This window comes from Dermacentor albipictus, unplaced genomic scaffold, assembly GCF_038994185.2.
Source record: "Dermacentor albipictus isolate Rhodes 1998 colony unplaced genomic scaffold, USDA_Dalb.pri_finalv2 scaffold_23, whole genome shotgun sequence".
NCBI classification, from domain to species: Eukaryota; Metazoa; Arthropoda; class Arachnida; order Ixodida; family Ixodidae; genus Dermacentor; species Dermacentor albipictus.
In genome coordinates this window covers 2,465,913-2,481,047 of record NW_027225577.1, presented here as the reverse complement: position 1 = coordinate 2,481,047, position 15,135 = coordinate 2,465,913, and the positions used below count along the sequence as shown (strand labels likewise).

The 15,135-nt window shown below is 46.9% G+C and overlaps 2 protein-coding genes across 2 annotated transcripts in view; both read left to right on the top strand.

Annotated features, from left to right (window-relative positions):
* The window catches only part of LOC135898890 (protein disulfide-isomerase A6 homolog), a 35,612-nt gene extending 29,462 nt beyond the window's left edge, over nucleotides 1-6,150 (top strand). Inside the window, exons 7-8 of the mRNA XM_065428086.1 lie at nucleotides 183-596; nucleotides 5,840-6,150. Coding sequence (XP_065284158.1) covers nucleotides 183-596; nucleotides 5,840-5,920 — 495 coding nt within the window. The 3' untranslated portion in view covers nucleotides 5,921-6,150. The remainder of the gene's footprint in view (nucleotides 1-182; nucleotides 597-5,839) is intronic.
* Nucleotides 6,151-14,415: 8,265 nt separating this feature from the next.
* LOC139052441 (flavin-containing monooxygenase 5-like) overlaps nucleotides 14,416-15,135 on the top strand; it is a 144,410-nt gene continuing 143,690 nt past the window's right edge. Inside the window, exon 1 of the mRNA XM_070529542.1 lies at nucleotides 14,416-14,561. The gene's annotated coding sequence lies outside the window, so the exon portion shown is untranslated. The remainder of the gene's footprint in view (nucleotides 14,562-15,135) is intronic.

Here is a 15,135-nt window from a genome sequence, read left to right as displayed (position 1 = left end):
GGACATTTCCTATCTTCTATATATTTCTGTGTTTTGCTATGGTTTGAAACAAATGCCACTACGTTGTTTTGGTGAAAAGAATAGCAAAGAGGGAACTTCGTCTTATTAGTTTAAGCTCTTGTCGTGCATAGCTGCAGTCAACTAAAGCACTGACTTTCCTTCCACGTGTGCTTCACCTGCAGGTCACGAATGAGTCTGTGCTCAAGGAAGCGTGCCAAGACAGCCAGTTGTGTGTGGTCAGCGTTCTTCCACACATCTATGACTGCCAATCTGAGTGCCGTCAGAGCTATCTGGATATCCTCAAGCGCCTGGGCGAAAAGTACAAGCGCAACCGTTGGGGATGGCTTTGGTCTGAAGCCCTGGCTCAGCCGAAGCTTGAGGAGGCACTGGAGATTGGCGGCTTCGGCTACCCAGCTTTGGCCGTGCTCAACAGCCGCAAGATGAAGTACTCGCTCCTTCGTGGGTCCTTTAGCTATGATGGCATCAATGAATTCCTTCGCGAGGTTGCTGTGGGGCGTGGTTCTAGCGTGCCTGTGAAGGGCGCCAAGCTTCCGGAGGTGGTTGAAACCGAGCCTTGGGACGGCAAGGACGCAAAGGTATGTGGACAGTAGTCTTTTGTCGCCAATTCTAGAGTAGTGTTTTGGGCTATGATAGCATACCTCAGTTTAGCGCCTACCCATAAGAGAGATGTCTATGGTAGCTTGATAAATGAACTAGCATGTGTTTTGTATGGCTCGGTTTTTCCTCGCTGAAGACCTGCTGCCGCATGTTGCGGCTGCTGCAGTTATGCATTTCATTTATGCGGTCATGTCTCAGGCTGCAAGGTGCGCATGTACACATTCAGCAGTTTTTTTTTTTTTTTGAGACGTGTAGTCTTTTGATTCCTTTGTATATTGTACATACTTTATAGTTATGCAGTGGCCAGTAGCACGCTGAGCCTCCTTGCTACTAGTTCTTCTTATAGGAAGCAATTTGCAACAGGATTGTGGGCATTGTTCAAGTTGAATTTTGTCTCGCTGGGCTTAAATTGCCAAAGTTTTTGGCTACTCAAATGCACATGACCTTGATGAGACCGAACTGCTAACTTGAATGCCTCCTAAGTTTGGATAAGCCATTTCACATTGTTTGGATTCTGCTGCAGTTCGCCACTATCTTTTTGCACCAAATGATGTGTCTCTGGCGTAAGGTATACTATATTCACTCAATTGTAACGCGTACCTGTTTTCCGTGACCTAAAAAAAAAGTTTCTTATAGTACCACGCACCTTATTCTTTCATGCAGAAATAAAACTTTCATTTGGAAAAACAAAAATTTACTCCCAATACACTAAAGTTGCGATAAATAAGAAAGTCGCAATTTCACCTGAAAGGCGAAGCATAGATTGCGATAGGAAATTAGTAGCCAGCTATACGAAAAGTAAGGATAGTAGTTTTATCGGTCGTATGAACTTTAAACATTCGTTTATTAAATAAATGAACAAGCATAGTGTCATGCGTGCATAAGCAAACATGAATACATCTCACTCAATGACCAGGGGTACTCTTTATCAAAATGCTGAAGCGAGGAAGTGCAGGAGTGAGGAAGTGCTGGAGCGAGTGAAACGACCTTTGTGCAACCTCTTGCTTCAACACGAGCTAAGCGATGAGAACACCACGCGGTGCGTCTAGTTGCGCAAACTGTCTCCATCGCATATCGCTTTCAAGATAGGGGCCACACAGCCGCCTTGTATGAAGCTGCCTCCGGAGTAGGACGCCTCTCCTGTTTGCACCAGTCCCGCACGTAAGTTTCGGGAACTCCGAATGCCCGTGATGCTGCCTGATTTCCATCCCTCTCCACACATGGGATCACTTTTCATTTAATTGCAGCATCATGATGAACTCTGCATGTCTTTGGAGTCGGTGCTTCCATCTTAACAGAGTAAACGCAACCAACGGGAAGACGGATGGGGGACTAACCTAAGCACACATACTACAGCATCGAAGAAACTGTGGCAGCTAGGCTCGAAGCGTGTACGAGGTGGCCATGTTGAAATGCTGATGGCGACATGAGAAGAAAGGGGGTTAACCGAGGGGCCTGATTTTCATTAATCATATCATGTGAAGCCAACAAAGACACCAAGGAAAACATAGGGGAAATTACTTGTACTTACTAATTGAATTAAATAAATGATAAATTAATGGCAATGAAAGGGGTTGAAATAACAACTTGCCGCAAGTGGGGAACCATCCCATGTCTTTGCATGCGATGCGAGAGGGAGGCAACACAGTAGCACAGATTTAGGTTTGTACTCGATTCTAACGCGCACTCAATTATTGGGCCCGTTTTATCACGGAAAAGTGCGCGCTAGCTTAGAGTAAATACGGTAGATAGCTTTGTTTAGTATCTGTAGTTTTAGAATGCTGTAGTGGTACAAACTTGTGCAAGACAGCATTCAAAATTCAAGCCAGCTCCAAGAGTTATATTTCATGCTTTTTTATACAGTCTATACTCGTTGCAAGAGACCCGCATACAGCAGACTTTCAGATATAACTGACCATATTTCATGCTCAGTTTACTCTACTTATTTAATTAATCCAACGAAGCTCGCTTTTAACGGACCGCATTACAATGGACTATCCGCTACAGCGGACGAAATTAGCATCAATTTTATCATATTTGGGCATAGAAAACACTTTTGCCGTGTCCATACGGGCTGACAACTGACTTGCGAGAGTCAGCAGACGATCGGGGTCAATATCGTGCACACTAGGAAGGAGGGGGGGGGGGGGGGGGAACATGCCATTTTCTTTCGCGCTCTGCTTTCACGCGCGAGGCACAGGGCTGGGAAGGAAGCAAGAGAGTGGGGGCTCTCCGGCGGTGGCTGCTTACGGCACGGCCGCCATATCGTGAAAACGATCTGTGATGCGGGCAAAGTGTGCGCTCCAAGTGGTCGCCGTATCTTGATGTGATCAAGTGATGAAGTGTGCGGTGACAGGCGGAAATCTGGCCGCATCATGGGCGCTCGGAGTTCCTGAAACTTGCATGCGTGGCTGGCGACAACAAGAGAGGGGTTATACTCTGGCAGCTGCTTTGGAGGCACACCACGCTGTGTTCTTGATGCTTAGTTCACATTGAAGTGAGAGGCCGCACAAAAGTCAATTCGCTCGCTCCTGCTGCTGCACTTTCTCACTTCACTGTTCTGATAAAAGGTTTCTGTGGTCATTGAGTGAGACGTGTTCAGGTTTGCTTGTGCACGTGTGGCACCATGCTTCATTTAGTTAGTAAGCGAATGTTTTAAGTTTACACGGCCGATAAAACCCCTTACTTTTTGTATAACTGTTTACCGTAATTACTCCCATAATGATCGCACTTTTTTGTAAAAAAGAAATTGACGCAAATTCAGGAGTTCCATCATTACGAGAGTTAAATTACCCGAAAAAACAAAAATTCACCAAAACAAGAATGGCAGTCGGCGGAGCAAGCCGAACGCGCCGAACACTATTTTTTTTCTTCTCGTGAGTACATTACGTGCATAGAAAGTTTTTTCTTTTTTTTTTCGTATCAGGAATGAATAATATCGTTCATATCGGCAAGTTTGTGGCAATAACGTAGCCATGTCCACTTTGAGGGGACAGAAACAGATGGGTGCGCTTAGCTGCTAGTGACATAGGAACACATGGCAGGCATGCTGCGGAAACTGTGGCATCTGTCTTCACTACTATCCTAATACGGCACGTTTCCGCTAAGGGTGAGCGAATATCTTAGCTGTGTTACAAGCGTCGGTGTATGAATAGGGAACATTTTTAACGTATCGGTGTAAACGTGGCTACTATCATTGGCGCTCGCAATTTGTTGCGTGCCCTCGAGTGCATATGAGAAGAACCGAAAGACGCCTTTTTTGTTGTTGACCACAACCATTATAAAGCCTACACACAATTAATAAAGGCAAGTTTGCTTGTAGCTCTTTTTGTTATGGAAGTGCGGAAAGTGATGAAATGGGGCATCTACTTAAGAATGTTCGGTGCGTGCACACCGCTTGGTTGTCTTGAGTCGTTAGCGTAGCATACGACAGATGGTAAGCGCGATCATATTTAGCTAGACTTGGCACACGACATATCGCTGCGGCAAGTTAGGGGTGTGATCATTATGCGAGTAAATACAATATATATTTAGCCCAGCAAGTGTCAATGTTGGCATCGTATGTCCTCGCAAAAACAAGAATTTATATGACACGCACATCCATTAAGTGCCTACAGGTCATGCACAACAAAATTCTCATTTTCGGATGCACTAGATAAGGAGAGGCTGCAGCAGTGGATGTAACCCATCTGAAACGTGGTGACAAGGATTAGATGATTCCAGCGTAGTCTAGGATTAACACTACCAAGTGTATTTCAACGAAAGGAATTTTAGGACAGTTAAATAACTAGAGGTGGTCAAAATTTCATGTAATGTGCCCCAATTAACAATAAAACGATGTGCGGTGTCAACAAACATCCCTGGTGCTCTAAAGTATATCGAAACCTGTTGTTCAGAAGAGAAAGTAGTGCAATCCATGTAATCAGGCACCACCACAAGTTTTGCAGAAACGAAACATCAATTCTGATGTGACAAATGTCAATAGTACTTGCGATAATTCCACGTATACCTGAGTGACAATTATATAGTGATTCTGGTGCCATTAGTTAATTCATCGAGGCCCCTTCGCCTTAGACGAAGCTAGCTGACGTTTTGCATCTTGATAAATTGTGACCTAGGTGCTGACAGTATGCTTTTTTGCCAAATTATTCAGTCACCCAAAGAACACATGCACGCACACACTATTAGTTAATCTGCATTATCTGTTCGCTTCCTACGGTCATGATTATACATAAAAGACATGGATGTTACTTGCATGACAAAGCACAGTGTACAGGTGGCTAATCAAAAACATACACAATTGAGCGCTTTATTTTGATAATTTCGCAGTTGGATCATAGGCAACCTAATTTTTTAAAGTCGAGCAGTACAGGGAATTCATGTCTACTTAGCCGAAGTCTTAAGGCAAGGACTGCTTATACTTGATATATCCACCTCCAAAAGCTCTAAAAATGCGCTGGCGTCACAGTGCAAATGCATTATGGCAAGCATTATAGAGGAGCCACCACGGCAGGCTAGCAAAACTATTCTAGGGACCATAGTTGAAACCGAAGGCCCCACGTAAGAATCTGCAGCTATCGCGATTCCTCCTCCTGTAATGTCCTGTCATCAAGGTTGTCACGAGTATCTCATCCTCGTCGCCAGTGTCACGATCCACCCAGGTTCGTGAATAAGGGAGGGCTCGAGGCACCCTCCGTTAGACGCACACTCCGCAGCGTGGTGGTGTTGAACGATGACTGACCGCCGAGCAGCTGTGCTCGTCGGTGTTTATTGCGGTGCGGTGACCAATGTTGCCTGCCGAGCTTGGCAGGCCACCGAGCCTGGCGGCGAACGAACATTATGCCTGAGGAGGCGTCACGTGCTTGCTATAGAGGTGTGCACCTTTGGAGTAGCTGTTCGCGACTCGTGCATCTGACGAGCTAGAGGACTGCAAATTGCAGTGTGTTTCAATAACCCGAACCACCACTTAGGATGAACTTGCACGCTTGCAGGCTGCCTGTTGCAAAGGACAGCAGTTACTGAGCAGTGTACAGTGGCATTCAAGACTAACTTTGAGCATTGCTTTATGTAAACGTCTGTTCAGTTGTATGACTGTGACTGGGGTTGCTAGCTGTGGACAGGTATACATTGTAGTTTGGCTACACAGTACAGTAATTGACTTGTGGCTACTGAGTCTTTGTTTTGTGGATTACTATATTACTTGCATCATTCAATCTTTCAGATGGAAGAGCCTGAAGACATTGACCTCAGCGATGTTGAGCTGGAGCCTGAAGACCAGGTCAAGAAGCATGTTGAACTTTAGGAAAGACTGTGGGCAAAACCACTTCATTATTTCGTGGGTGTTCATTGTTTTCTTTTACACGTAACACGTGCAGGAAAGGATGGGGAGGGGACATGTGGCTGTGCCATCTTTCAGAACCTGTGTACATACTGGTCATTGTGTAAATTATTCTCCTCTTTTGGGAATGCTCTTTAGAAACCTTGTTGTAATGCTAGACATGCCGGAGTCAATAAACTGGGCATTTTTTTGCACACATGCCTTCCGTTTCTGGTTTTTCTCATGCTTCACCTTGCATAACAGTGCAGTTTTGTTTGCAGCCCATTATTTCTTTATCATTTACTAATTTGGGTCTAAAGCACAAGTCCTTGAAATGTTCTTTTAATTATGTTTACCTTGACTGGCCTTTTTCACTCTTTGGGTTTGCAAGTGAGTACAAATCTTGTGCTACCATAAATGGCAGCTTGGGACACTGCTTACTTTGTGTGGCTGGTCTGCTAATTGATGTCTGACTAGGTTCATCAGCAGTATGAACTTTTATCTGAACAAAGCCAAAAGAACAAGGACTAAAAGGCACATTATGATTGCCACTGTTCAAATCTGAATATATGTTGAATTAGCAAGCTGAAATTCTGATGTTCTTAAGTATGCATTCATTTGTCCTGCGACTGGTCACAAATCCATGCCATTGAGCAGTCTCGTATTAAACGCAATGAGGGTATGTTGCGTAAGAGCATTGTAGATGGTTGACATGTCTGTCTTTATTCATTAGAGAATGAAGAATGGCATCTTGCAGCTTTGTCTCAGCTCTTTATGAAATTTGGCAAGTGGGTTCCCATCAGACTTCCAATAGCTGAAAGCAGTCCAACTTTGTCTAAGTGTACACATTGGGCTGATTAGTTCAACTTGCGCAGAAAAGCAGTGTTAAAAAAACGTTTGGAATAGACAAAGCTCGGCAGATGACAGCAATATTATTAGGAGAAATAAGCTTTGAAGGGATGAATATGCACTTGGTTCTTTATTCAGTCACACGCACACTCATTGGTCGCATATGGTATGAATACAAACAGCTCGCTTTGCATGTGCACATGCGATAAATTTATGAGTGGCTGATTACAACCTGAATCACAGGTGTGCTTCATGCATAATTCATCATAGATGGCATGCAGTTTCAGTATATTCACAGCCTATGTAATAGGCTATATGGCTGAGCACATCGCTTAATGGGAGAGCCCTACCCAATTTGCTCAATCGCAATAATAGAAATTGTAAGAGCGCTGATATACATGGCTGGTTGCCTCTGTTAAAAGCAGTATCAGCAGAGCAAAAGTGTATGATCCGCATATGACTAGCATAGCACATGCTGGTGGACATTGGGAGGGTATTGCTCCAGACAGCTGTAAGTTCTTGGCACTGATCTCTACTTGGGTAGTACATATCTTGCCATTTGAATCATGAAATATGCATTGTTGTATATGTGATGAATATGGCATTTCAATTATAATACAATTGAGCAAACATGCTACAATATATGTGGACCATGAATGCAGCACTTTAGAAATTCGTACCAAGGGAGCTTCTACAGACCTGTATGCAAGCTTTGCCATGCCAATACCATGAGCTGTTCGGGCATTTTCTAGCACCAACAACCAATGCACGCTACTACAATTGACTCGCATCTGCATGTTAATTCTTATACGGATGTGTTCTATATTTCGCGACTGTTAGACTCGCAGTTGCTGCACAATATTGAAAAATTGATCATGCAATAACCCAAGATGGCAGCACCTGTGTAAAAAAAGAAAAAAAAAAAACTCAAACATCTTGTAATGTGTACTATTTTAAATCTAACATGAACGTTTATTTTAATGTGTCATTACTCAGACACTTGTCATTTTAGCAAACAGCTCCATGCGCATTGTGCAGGTATGTAGAGAGAGAAGGAAAGGCAGGGAGGTTGACCAGACAGTCCAGTTTGCTACCCTACATGGGAGGGGAATGGGGAGTGAAAGAGAAAACAGGTGTAGGATGTCTATAGCCGGGCATTCAAGTCTGTTGCCTTCAGGTAGTGAAAAAGCGCTCGAACTGCTTTCTGGGCTAATGAACTGTGAGGCCAGGCTCCCAAGATTTTCGCTTCCGTAAATGGTCTATCCTCCAGTCTATTCAAGGCACACTGGAGAGTCTCACGTTGATTATCGAAGCGTGAACAGTGGCACAAAATATGACTGATGGTCTACACACTTGCACTTAGCGCACATTGGTGAATCCGCCATTCCAACACGATAGCTGTAGGAGTTGGTGAATGCTACTCCTACCCACAGCCGACGCAGCAGTGTTGCGTCACGTCATGAAAGTTTCGCTGGTAATTTTAGTTTCAGTGATGGGTCGAGGTTGTATAAACGACACTTCGAGTTCAGTGGTGTATGCCAGTAACTTAACGTGATGGTACAAGCGAGACTGCGAAGCTCTTGCAGCGTCAGCTCTCGATAAAGGTTTATAAGGAGTGTCGGTGTGCCAGCGTGGGCACGTCGGGCAGCGCCATTGGCAAGGCGATTACCAACGACGCCACAATGTCCCGGCAGCCACTGAAATATGATATCATGTCCTCGTTCAGAAGCGCAATGGCAGGTTTCGTTGATTTGTGACACCAGCTGTTCATAATTGCCAGGTTGTAAACTTCGCAAACTCTGGAGGGCTGCTTTCGAATGACAAAATATTGCCCATTTGTTGGGCGATTCTTTTTCAATGTATTCGACAGCAGCGTGAAGAGCGGCCAGTTCGGAACCTGTAGATGTCGTTAGGTGTGAAGTCTTAAACTTGATGACGACCGATTGAGATGGCAGAACAATGGCGCCCATAGAATTTTCCGAGACGGAACCATCCGTGTAAACACGGATTCGGTTGACGTATGAACAATGCAAAAGTTCCAATGTGATCTGCTTGAGAGCCGCGGTGGTCAGGCTAGCTTTCTTCACTATTCCTGGAACAGCAAGGTACATAGGAGGTTTTTTCAAGCACCGCATAGGGGATGGCGTTCTTGTTGCGGCTGAGTGCCTTAAGGACAAGGAGTGCCGTTTTGCCGCAATTGATCTGGAGAATGCTGCCTTGGGTCTTTTCTCAGGCAAGCGAGCGAGTTGGTGGTCGGGGACTCTGGATATATGGCGAACATGCACCTGGAGTGTGTCGATAGCTATATAGGTCATTATTGGGTGGTCTCTCGCGGTGGCAATTGTTAATACAGTTGAAGCATTTCGAGGTAGCCCCAGACATGTTTGGAGGGCTTGGCCTTGAATGCTCTGTAGGATGGATGTTCTGTTAGTATTGGACAGCACTGGTGTGCTATATCGCAAGTATCCTAGGAAGAGCGTCCTGTATAGCTGAAGCATAGATGCCACGGATGTACCTTACATTTTACTGGCAAGAAATCTTAGTATGTGGGAGATAGAAGTAGGCCTCTTCAAGTATGAGATGTGGGGGCTTCATGAAAGGTCTCTGTCGATAACGCCTAGGAATCGGTGAGTTTTTGCGTAGGAAATTGGTTGGTGGTCAATAGAAATGGTGTACCAGGTCATGGGTTTGTGGGTAAAAGCGACTAAGGTGCACTTCTCGGTCGAAATGCTGAGGCCTCGAGCACGCAGGTACGATGATGTTAGGGTCACTGCTTTTTGGAGCCCTATGCACCTGGAGACGTGTAACTGCCGAGGCCCATATGCATATGTCGTCAGCATATATGAAAAGGTTTACTGTATGTGGTAGAACGTTGGCAAGTTCAAGGATTGCAAGGTTGGACAAAGTGGGGCTAAGAACCCCACCCTGAGGGACACCACGGCAAGTGTAATGGTCAACGGTTCAGCCATCTGCACTGCGCACTAAGAAGGATCTTTTGAATAGATAGCTCCAAATCCACCGAAACATGCGTCCACCAATTCCATTATTTTTCAGGACATCAAGGATGGCTTCATGCGTTACATTATCATGAGCGCTTTTCACATCGAGGAATAGTGCAACCGATATACGCTTGTGTTTTTCTTGTTGTACAGACATGACGAGGTCGATGACATTGTCAATAGAGGAACGGCCTCTTCTAAACCCAGCCATGGGCTCAGGGTATACGTTGTGGCACTCAAGATACCACTCTAGGCAGGTGAGAATCATTCTTTCCATAACCTTCCCAACACAGCTGGACAGCGCAATGGGTCGGTAGGATGCTAGGTCAAGTGGCGACTTTCCATGCTTCAGGAGTGGTATAGAGCAGCTGGAGTTCTACTGCTCAGAAACGACGCCATCATTCCATGACTGGTTATAACATCCCAGAAGTCTACCTCGGCCATCGTCACCTAGGTGGCATAAAGCAGCATAGGTGATGCCGTCTAGTCCTGGCGATGATCAACGCCTGCATGTGGCCACAGCAGGGTCCAATTCCTCATGTGAGGACGCATTCAATTCTGGGAAGCGTGTCGCAGGAACCTCACCCAGAATTTCGCTATTGATGGTGACCACACTGCCCGCAATCTTCACACAGAAATCTTCGGCTATATCGACCTGCGAGCGGCCTTGATGGACGGCTAGGGCTAAGAATGGGTGTCGTTGCTGTGGAGAGGGTTGAAGCTCGTGCATTTCAACTTGGTGGGCATATTTGACTCATTGTGAGCGCGATTAATTCTATATACAAGCGAAGACGCTGTCCCGTTATCGGTTCGACGGTCGATCGCGCGGGGTTCGGTCGAACGATGGTCGGCACGCTGATTTTGTCGGTGCCGTCGACAAGGAAGCCTGTCGCAGTACAACTCGCGCTTGTCAGTTGCGTCATTGTCGGCCTGGTATGGTGAAATGCTTTCAGTGACGCACAAAAGTCGATCCATCGTTGGTGTGAGCGTTTTGTCGGTCTCGTATCGACCGAGTGTTACCGCGCCTTAAATTAGCACGTGCATTCAGGCACGCGCTGCCACCACCAGCAAACCGGCAAGTTAGGATCGACGCTGCAAGAACACTTCATCAGCAACATGGTGTTTTTATGCGTAGCCCTGGCCCTGGCCGCTTTATGTTTTAAAGGGCCCCTGAAAGGTCCGTACAAATTTTGTAGACGCGTAGGGTACAACATAAGTAGAACATCCGCACCGCAATTTAAGTGATGGGTTACATATTAATGAAGCTACGAGTGATTACAAGTTACCCTCCTCCCTAGCCATGATTTTCCTCCAACTCGTTCGCCGAGCTCACAGGGCTAAGCTCCGCCTTCACTGGCTCTGCGTCACGATGCGACGTCACATCGTCCACTTTCGGTTGTTTTGGAGCCCGGCCCCGCCCGCGCGAAACCTCACCGCTAGCCGCTTGGCCGTCGACCCAAGCGAGAGCTATCGAAGCAGCGTGCGTTGCGAGCATTCTGTCGCAGCGCCGAGCGTGTCTGGTATTCCGGTAACCACACACTAGCCGAACGTTTCGACGGAACGGTGGAGGCATAAACTCAAGCTGATGAAGGAACTTTAGCGACTTTAGTGTGGACGTACGTGAGCTGCCTGATAGATCTCCACGGTCCAGCCACCTGTTGGCGCAGAGCATAACCAGCCAAAGAAAGAGCAAATATTGCTCTAACAAATGTGAAACATTTTGAACGCTTACAAAAGCAACGTGTTAACATTACACTCCTGCGAAAAATTTACACGAGTAGCAAAGAAGAATGCATTTTGTTACTGCTACTGTGTCTGGTTGAGCTCTATGCCACCAGGTGGCCGCACCGGGCAGACCATTCACATCTGCGCTTCTGTTCATCCCATAAAACGACACGCAAAGAGACATGGCCAGGCCCTATCCCCTTGCACTTGCGTTTACCCTAATAGAGAGTTTTAGCCCAGCGGGTTTACGGCCAGCGGAGCGGAGCGGGCGAGCGGAGACGCGACTGCGCATGCGCACCACGCTGAAGCGGCCAGCGGTTTTACGGAGCAGCGTTTACGCCCGCTGGAAAGCACTCCCCAGCGGAGGGTATACGCAGCGCGCGAGCGTGCGTAAGGGCGCGCGGGCGTGTATGGGAAATGCAAGACGGCAGCCGCGAACATGAACGCCGGCAGTTCTGCATCGAAGACGGCGACTGCCGCGCTGACCCGTACATCGGACTCGCGAAACGCTACTGCGTTAGTAATCTTCCGGTGTAAAGTGACGGCCGCAGTTGCGCAAATCCTGGCGCCGATCGGATAGCGGCAGTCCGATGCGCTGCAGCCAGTCCGCTCGTCTACTGGCTTGCAGAGGGACAGGATGTCGCAGCTTCACATATTGCCAATCGCTACGTTTGCAGTCCACAACGCAACAAAGTCGAATCATAGCGCTCGCGAAAAGACAGACCGACACTGATGGCGGAGCTCTCGTCGATGACGGAGCACGTTGTAACGCACGGAGACGACACTTGCTGTGTGCCGGAAGTGCTAAAGTGTACTGAAAAATTGTTTTTGTGCATTTCCTTTATGTTACTTTCTTCTTACAAAAAAAATTAACTAACATTCCAACCATTACGAACATTTGTTTACCATAAAGTTGAAAAAATTATCGATCACCCGCCCTGGTCAGCCAATCGGATAGCTCGCCAAGCTCGCCGCTCTGACGTCGGATGATTTGCGTCATATGGTTAGGAGCGGCTTAAAATTCCGCCGCGCAGTGTGCTGCGATCGCAGTGATGTGCATTTTTAGAACCTTATAATAAATTACACGCTTTACGCAGAGCACTTAGATGCGTCGCTTAATGATTAGAAGGACCTACTCTAACGACTCAGTACGTTTGTAGAAAATTGTCAAAATCGTTTCAGGGTCCCTTTAAAGTTGCAGTCTTACGCTACCACGTTTTCGGCACCGCAGTGATGTCGAGCTACCATTGGAGTTTCAACACGTCACGAGTGTTTGCATCTGCGCGTCCAAGCGTTTTTTTTTTTCCGGGGGTCATTTTGGCGCGCGTAGCCGCGCGCGACTCTTCCGAAATGTTTCGCGACTAATCCGCTGGCGCAGGGCGCATGCGCCGTCTGGCCATGAAAAAGGTGGATTACCTATGGATTACCTCGTTTCGCGCAGCACACGATTTTGCGCGCTGAGCACGAGGACACCTGAGTAGCGGCATAAGTTTGCGCGACACGAATACTGAGGCAGACACAAACGGATCACAGAGCATGATCCCGCGCTGAAACACGTTGGAAAATCACATAGTTTCGGTTTCTGCGCGCGCGACTGCATGACGTGGGAACAAGCAGACAAAACGGAACTACATCCCTCTTGCTGCTGTGCGAAGTAAAACAAAAACATGCACACATTCGGTTTGTGTGTTTTATTATTTCTCTAAGCTTTAATTAAAGTTCTTTGTCTGTCTGTCTGTAAGCTTTAATTCGTCTATTCTAGCAACATATTACACAAATAACAGATGTTGGCTCGAATAATTCTCGAAATCACGTGTCACCACGAGCGACGTCACAGCACGAACACGTGTACGTAGGCGCACTAGCACGTGTACGTTATCCTCAGGCTTGGATCGCGGCGGCTACGAGGAGAAGGATAAATGGCCTTCGATTTGAAATTTCAGACTATTCCGCGGCGCATAGCGATGTAATACTTTGCAGACACGATCTTTATCGCGCATTGTATGCTCTGCGCTTGTCAGCTCAAAATGGTCAGACCTGGTGAGGGGCCCTTTGGGCCGCCCGTTCCTGCGTAGAGGCGTGCCTCGGTCTTGTACCTCGTAACCGAGCGAACGCGGAGCGCAGCGGCAGATGAAAGAAGAGCGCGCGAGGAGGAGAGTGGACGGGAGACTGCCTGCGCATGCGTTGAGTTGCCGGCGGCCACAACAACTTCAGCCGCGTGGGCGATCTCATCTACGCTTCCGAAGAGAGGGAGGCGGGCTGACGTGAAGGGGGAGGACAGGTGCTGTGAGAGAGAGCTATGCTCGTTCGCGGCGTTAGCTGCTGCTGAGGTCAGTCCACGGTACCGGCGTGTGTGGCGGGGATCACTGCTCCTGCAAGGGGCGTTGGCGAGCGGCTACAAGTAGCTCGACGTGACGCTCCCTTGGGTGTTGTCGGGGCTGACACTTGTGGCACTATTTCCCCATGACGAAGGGCTCGCGTTCGCCATTAGTGAAACCGTGTGAAGGAAAGAGTAGTGCCGCGCAAGCCGGAATGTGCGGCGACGGTGGCTCCGATATGGCGTCAAAGTAGCGCGCGTCATCTGTACAGTGGGTAGACAGTAGGGTTAGTTTCGGTATTGGCAATAAAGCGTCGCCATTACACTGGTAGCCAAAGGAAAATTCAATAACTGTTGCATATGGGGCTCTATCTTTTCTAACCACATAACAATAAAGTGAAGGGATGCAATTATGTGTAGAAATAAAGCATGCTTCTGGATATTTGTTTCTTTTTCGGCGTCTTATAACTTGGTCACCTCATTTGATGCGCCAACGGGCGGCGCTGTCACTCTTATCATTTCGGCTGCCGTTCTCTTCGTCTGCTCCTGCCGCTCTCTGTGCACGTGAACGTTTTTTTAGTATGCTCTGCAGTTTAGAACTTTCTGTGCCTGCGAATGTTTCGGCAACGTTGAAAAAATTGAAGAAAGGATACAAGACTTGCTGCGCAGCTGTGTGTTGTGGCAACTCGGGGAGCAACACAAGGGCGAAATTATTCCGTTTCCCAGCGGACCAGAGGTGAGCACACATTTTCTACAGTCGTTATGAAGAAACAAGTGCTGCGCTTATCAAAACAGCTTAGGACGAAACGAAAGATCATCCGCGCATTTTTTTTTTAAAGCGAATATTGGCGCGGCGCATTTTTCTGCGGTGGAGTTAAAAACTGAAGCTGTTTTCCTGATTGGTGCAAGTTGACGCGCAGACGGTAATTTCGCTTCGGTAGATGTTAGCGGTTACTCTTCATTTTTTACACCAGCAGATAAACTTGCAATTCATATCTGCCGAAGTTATTTGAATGCTTGCTGCACAAAGGGGTTACGCTGCAGAGCATTCCGGTGACCATATTTTTTCATTACCAACTTTGAATGGTCATGAACACGGCAGAAGTAAAAAAAAAATTACTTACGTAGCAGTCACCATTTGCGTTTTGAATTACAAGTTCGAGTTCTATATGTGACGACATAGGTTCGCTTCACTTTTCAACTTTCGTCTAGAAGGGCAGAATTTTTCAAAAGGGTGTTTAACTGGGCTAGCTGGTTCATTCTTCGAGGATTGTAGCAGCAGAACTTGAGGGATACGGACACAGAAGGAA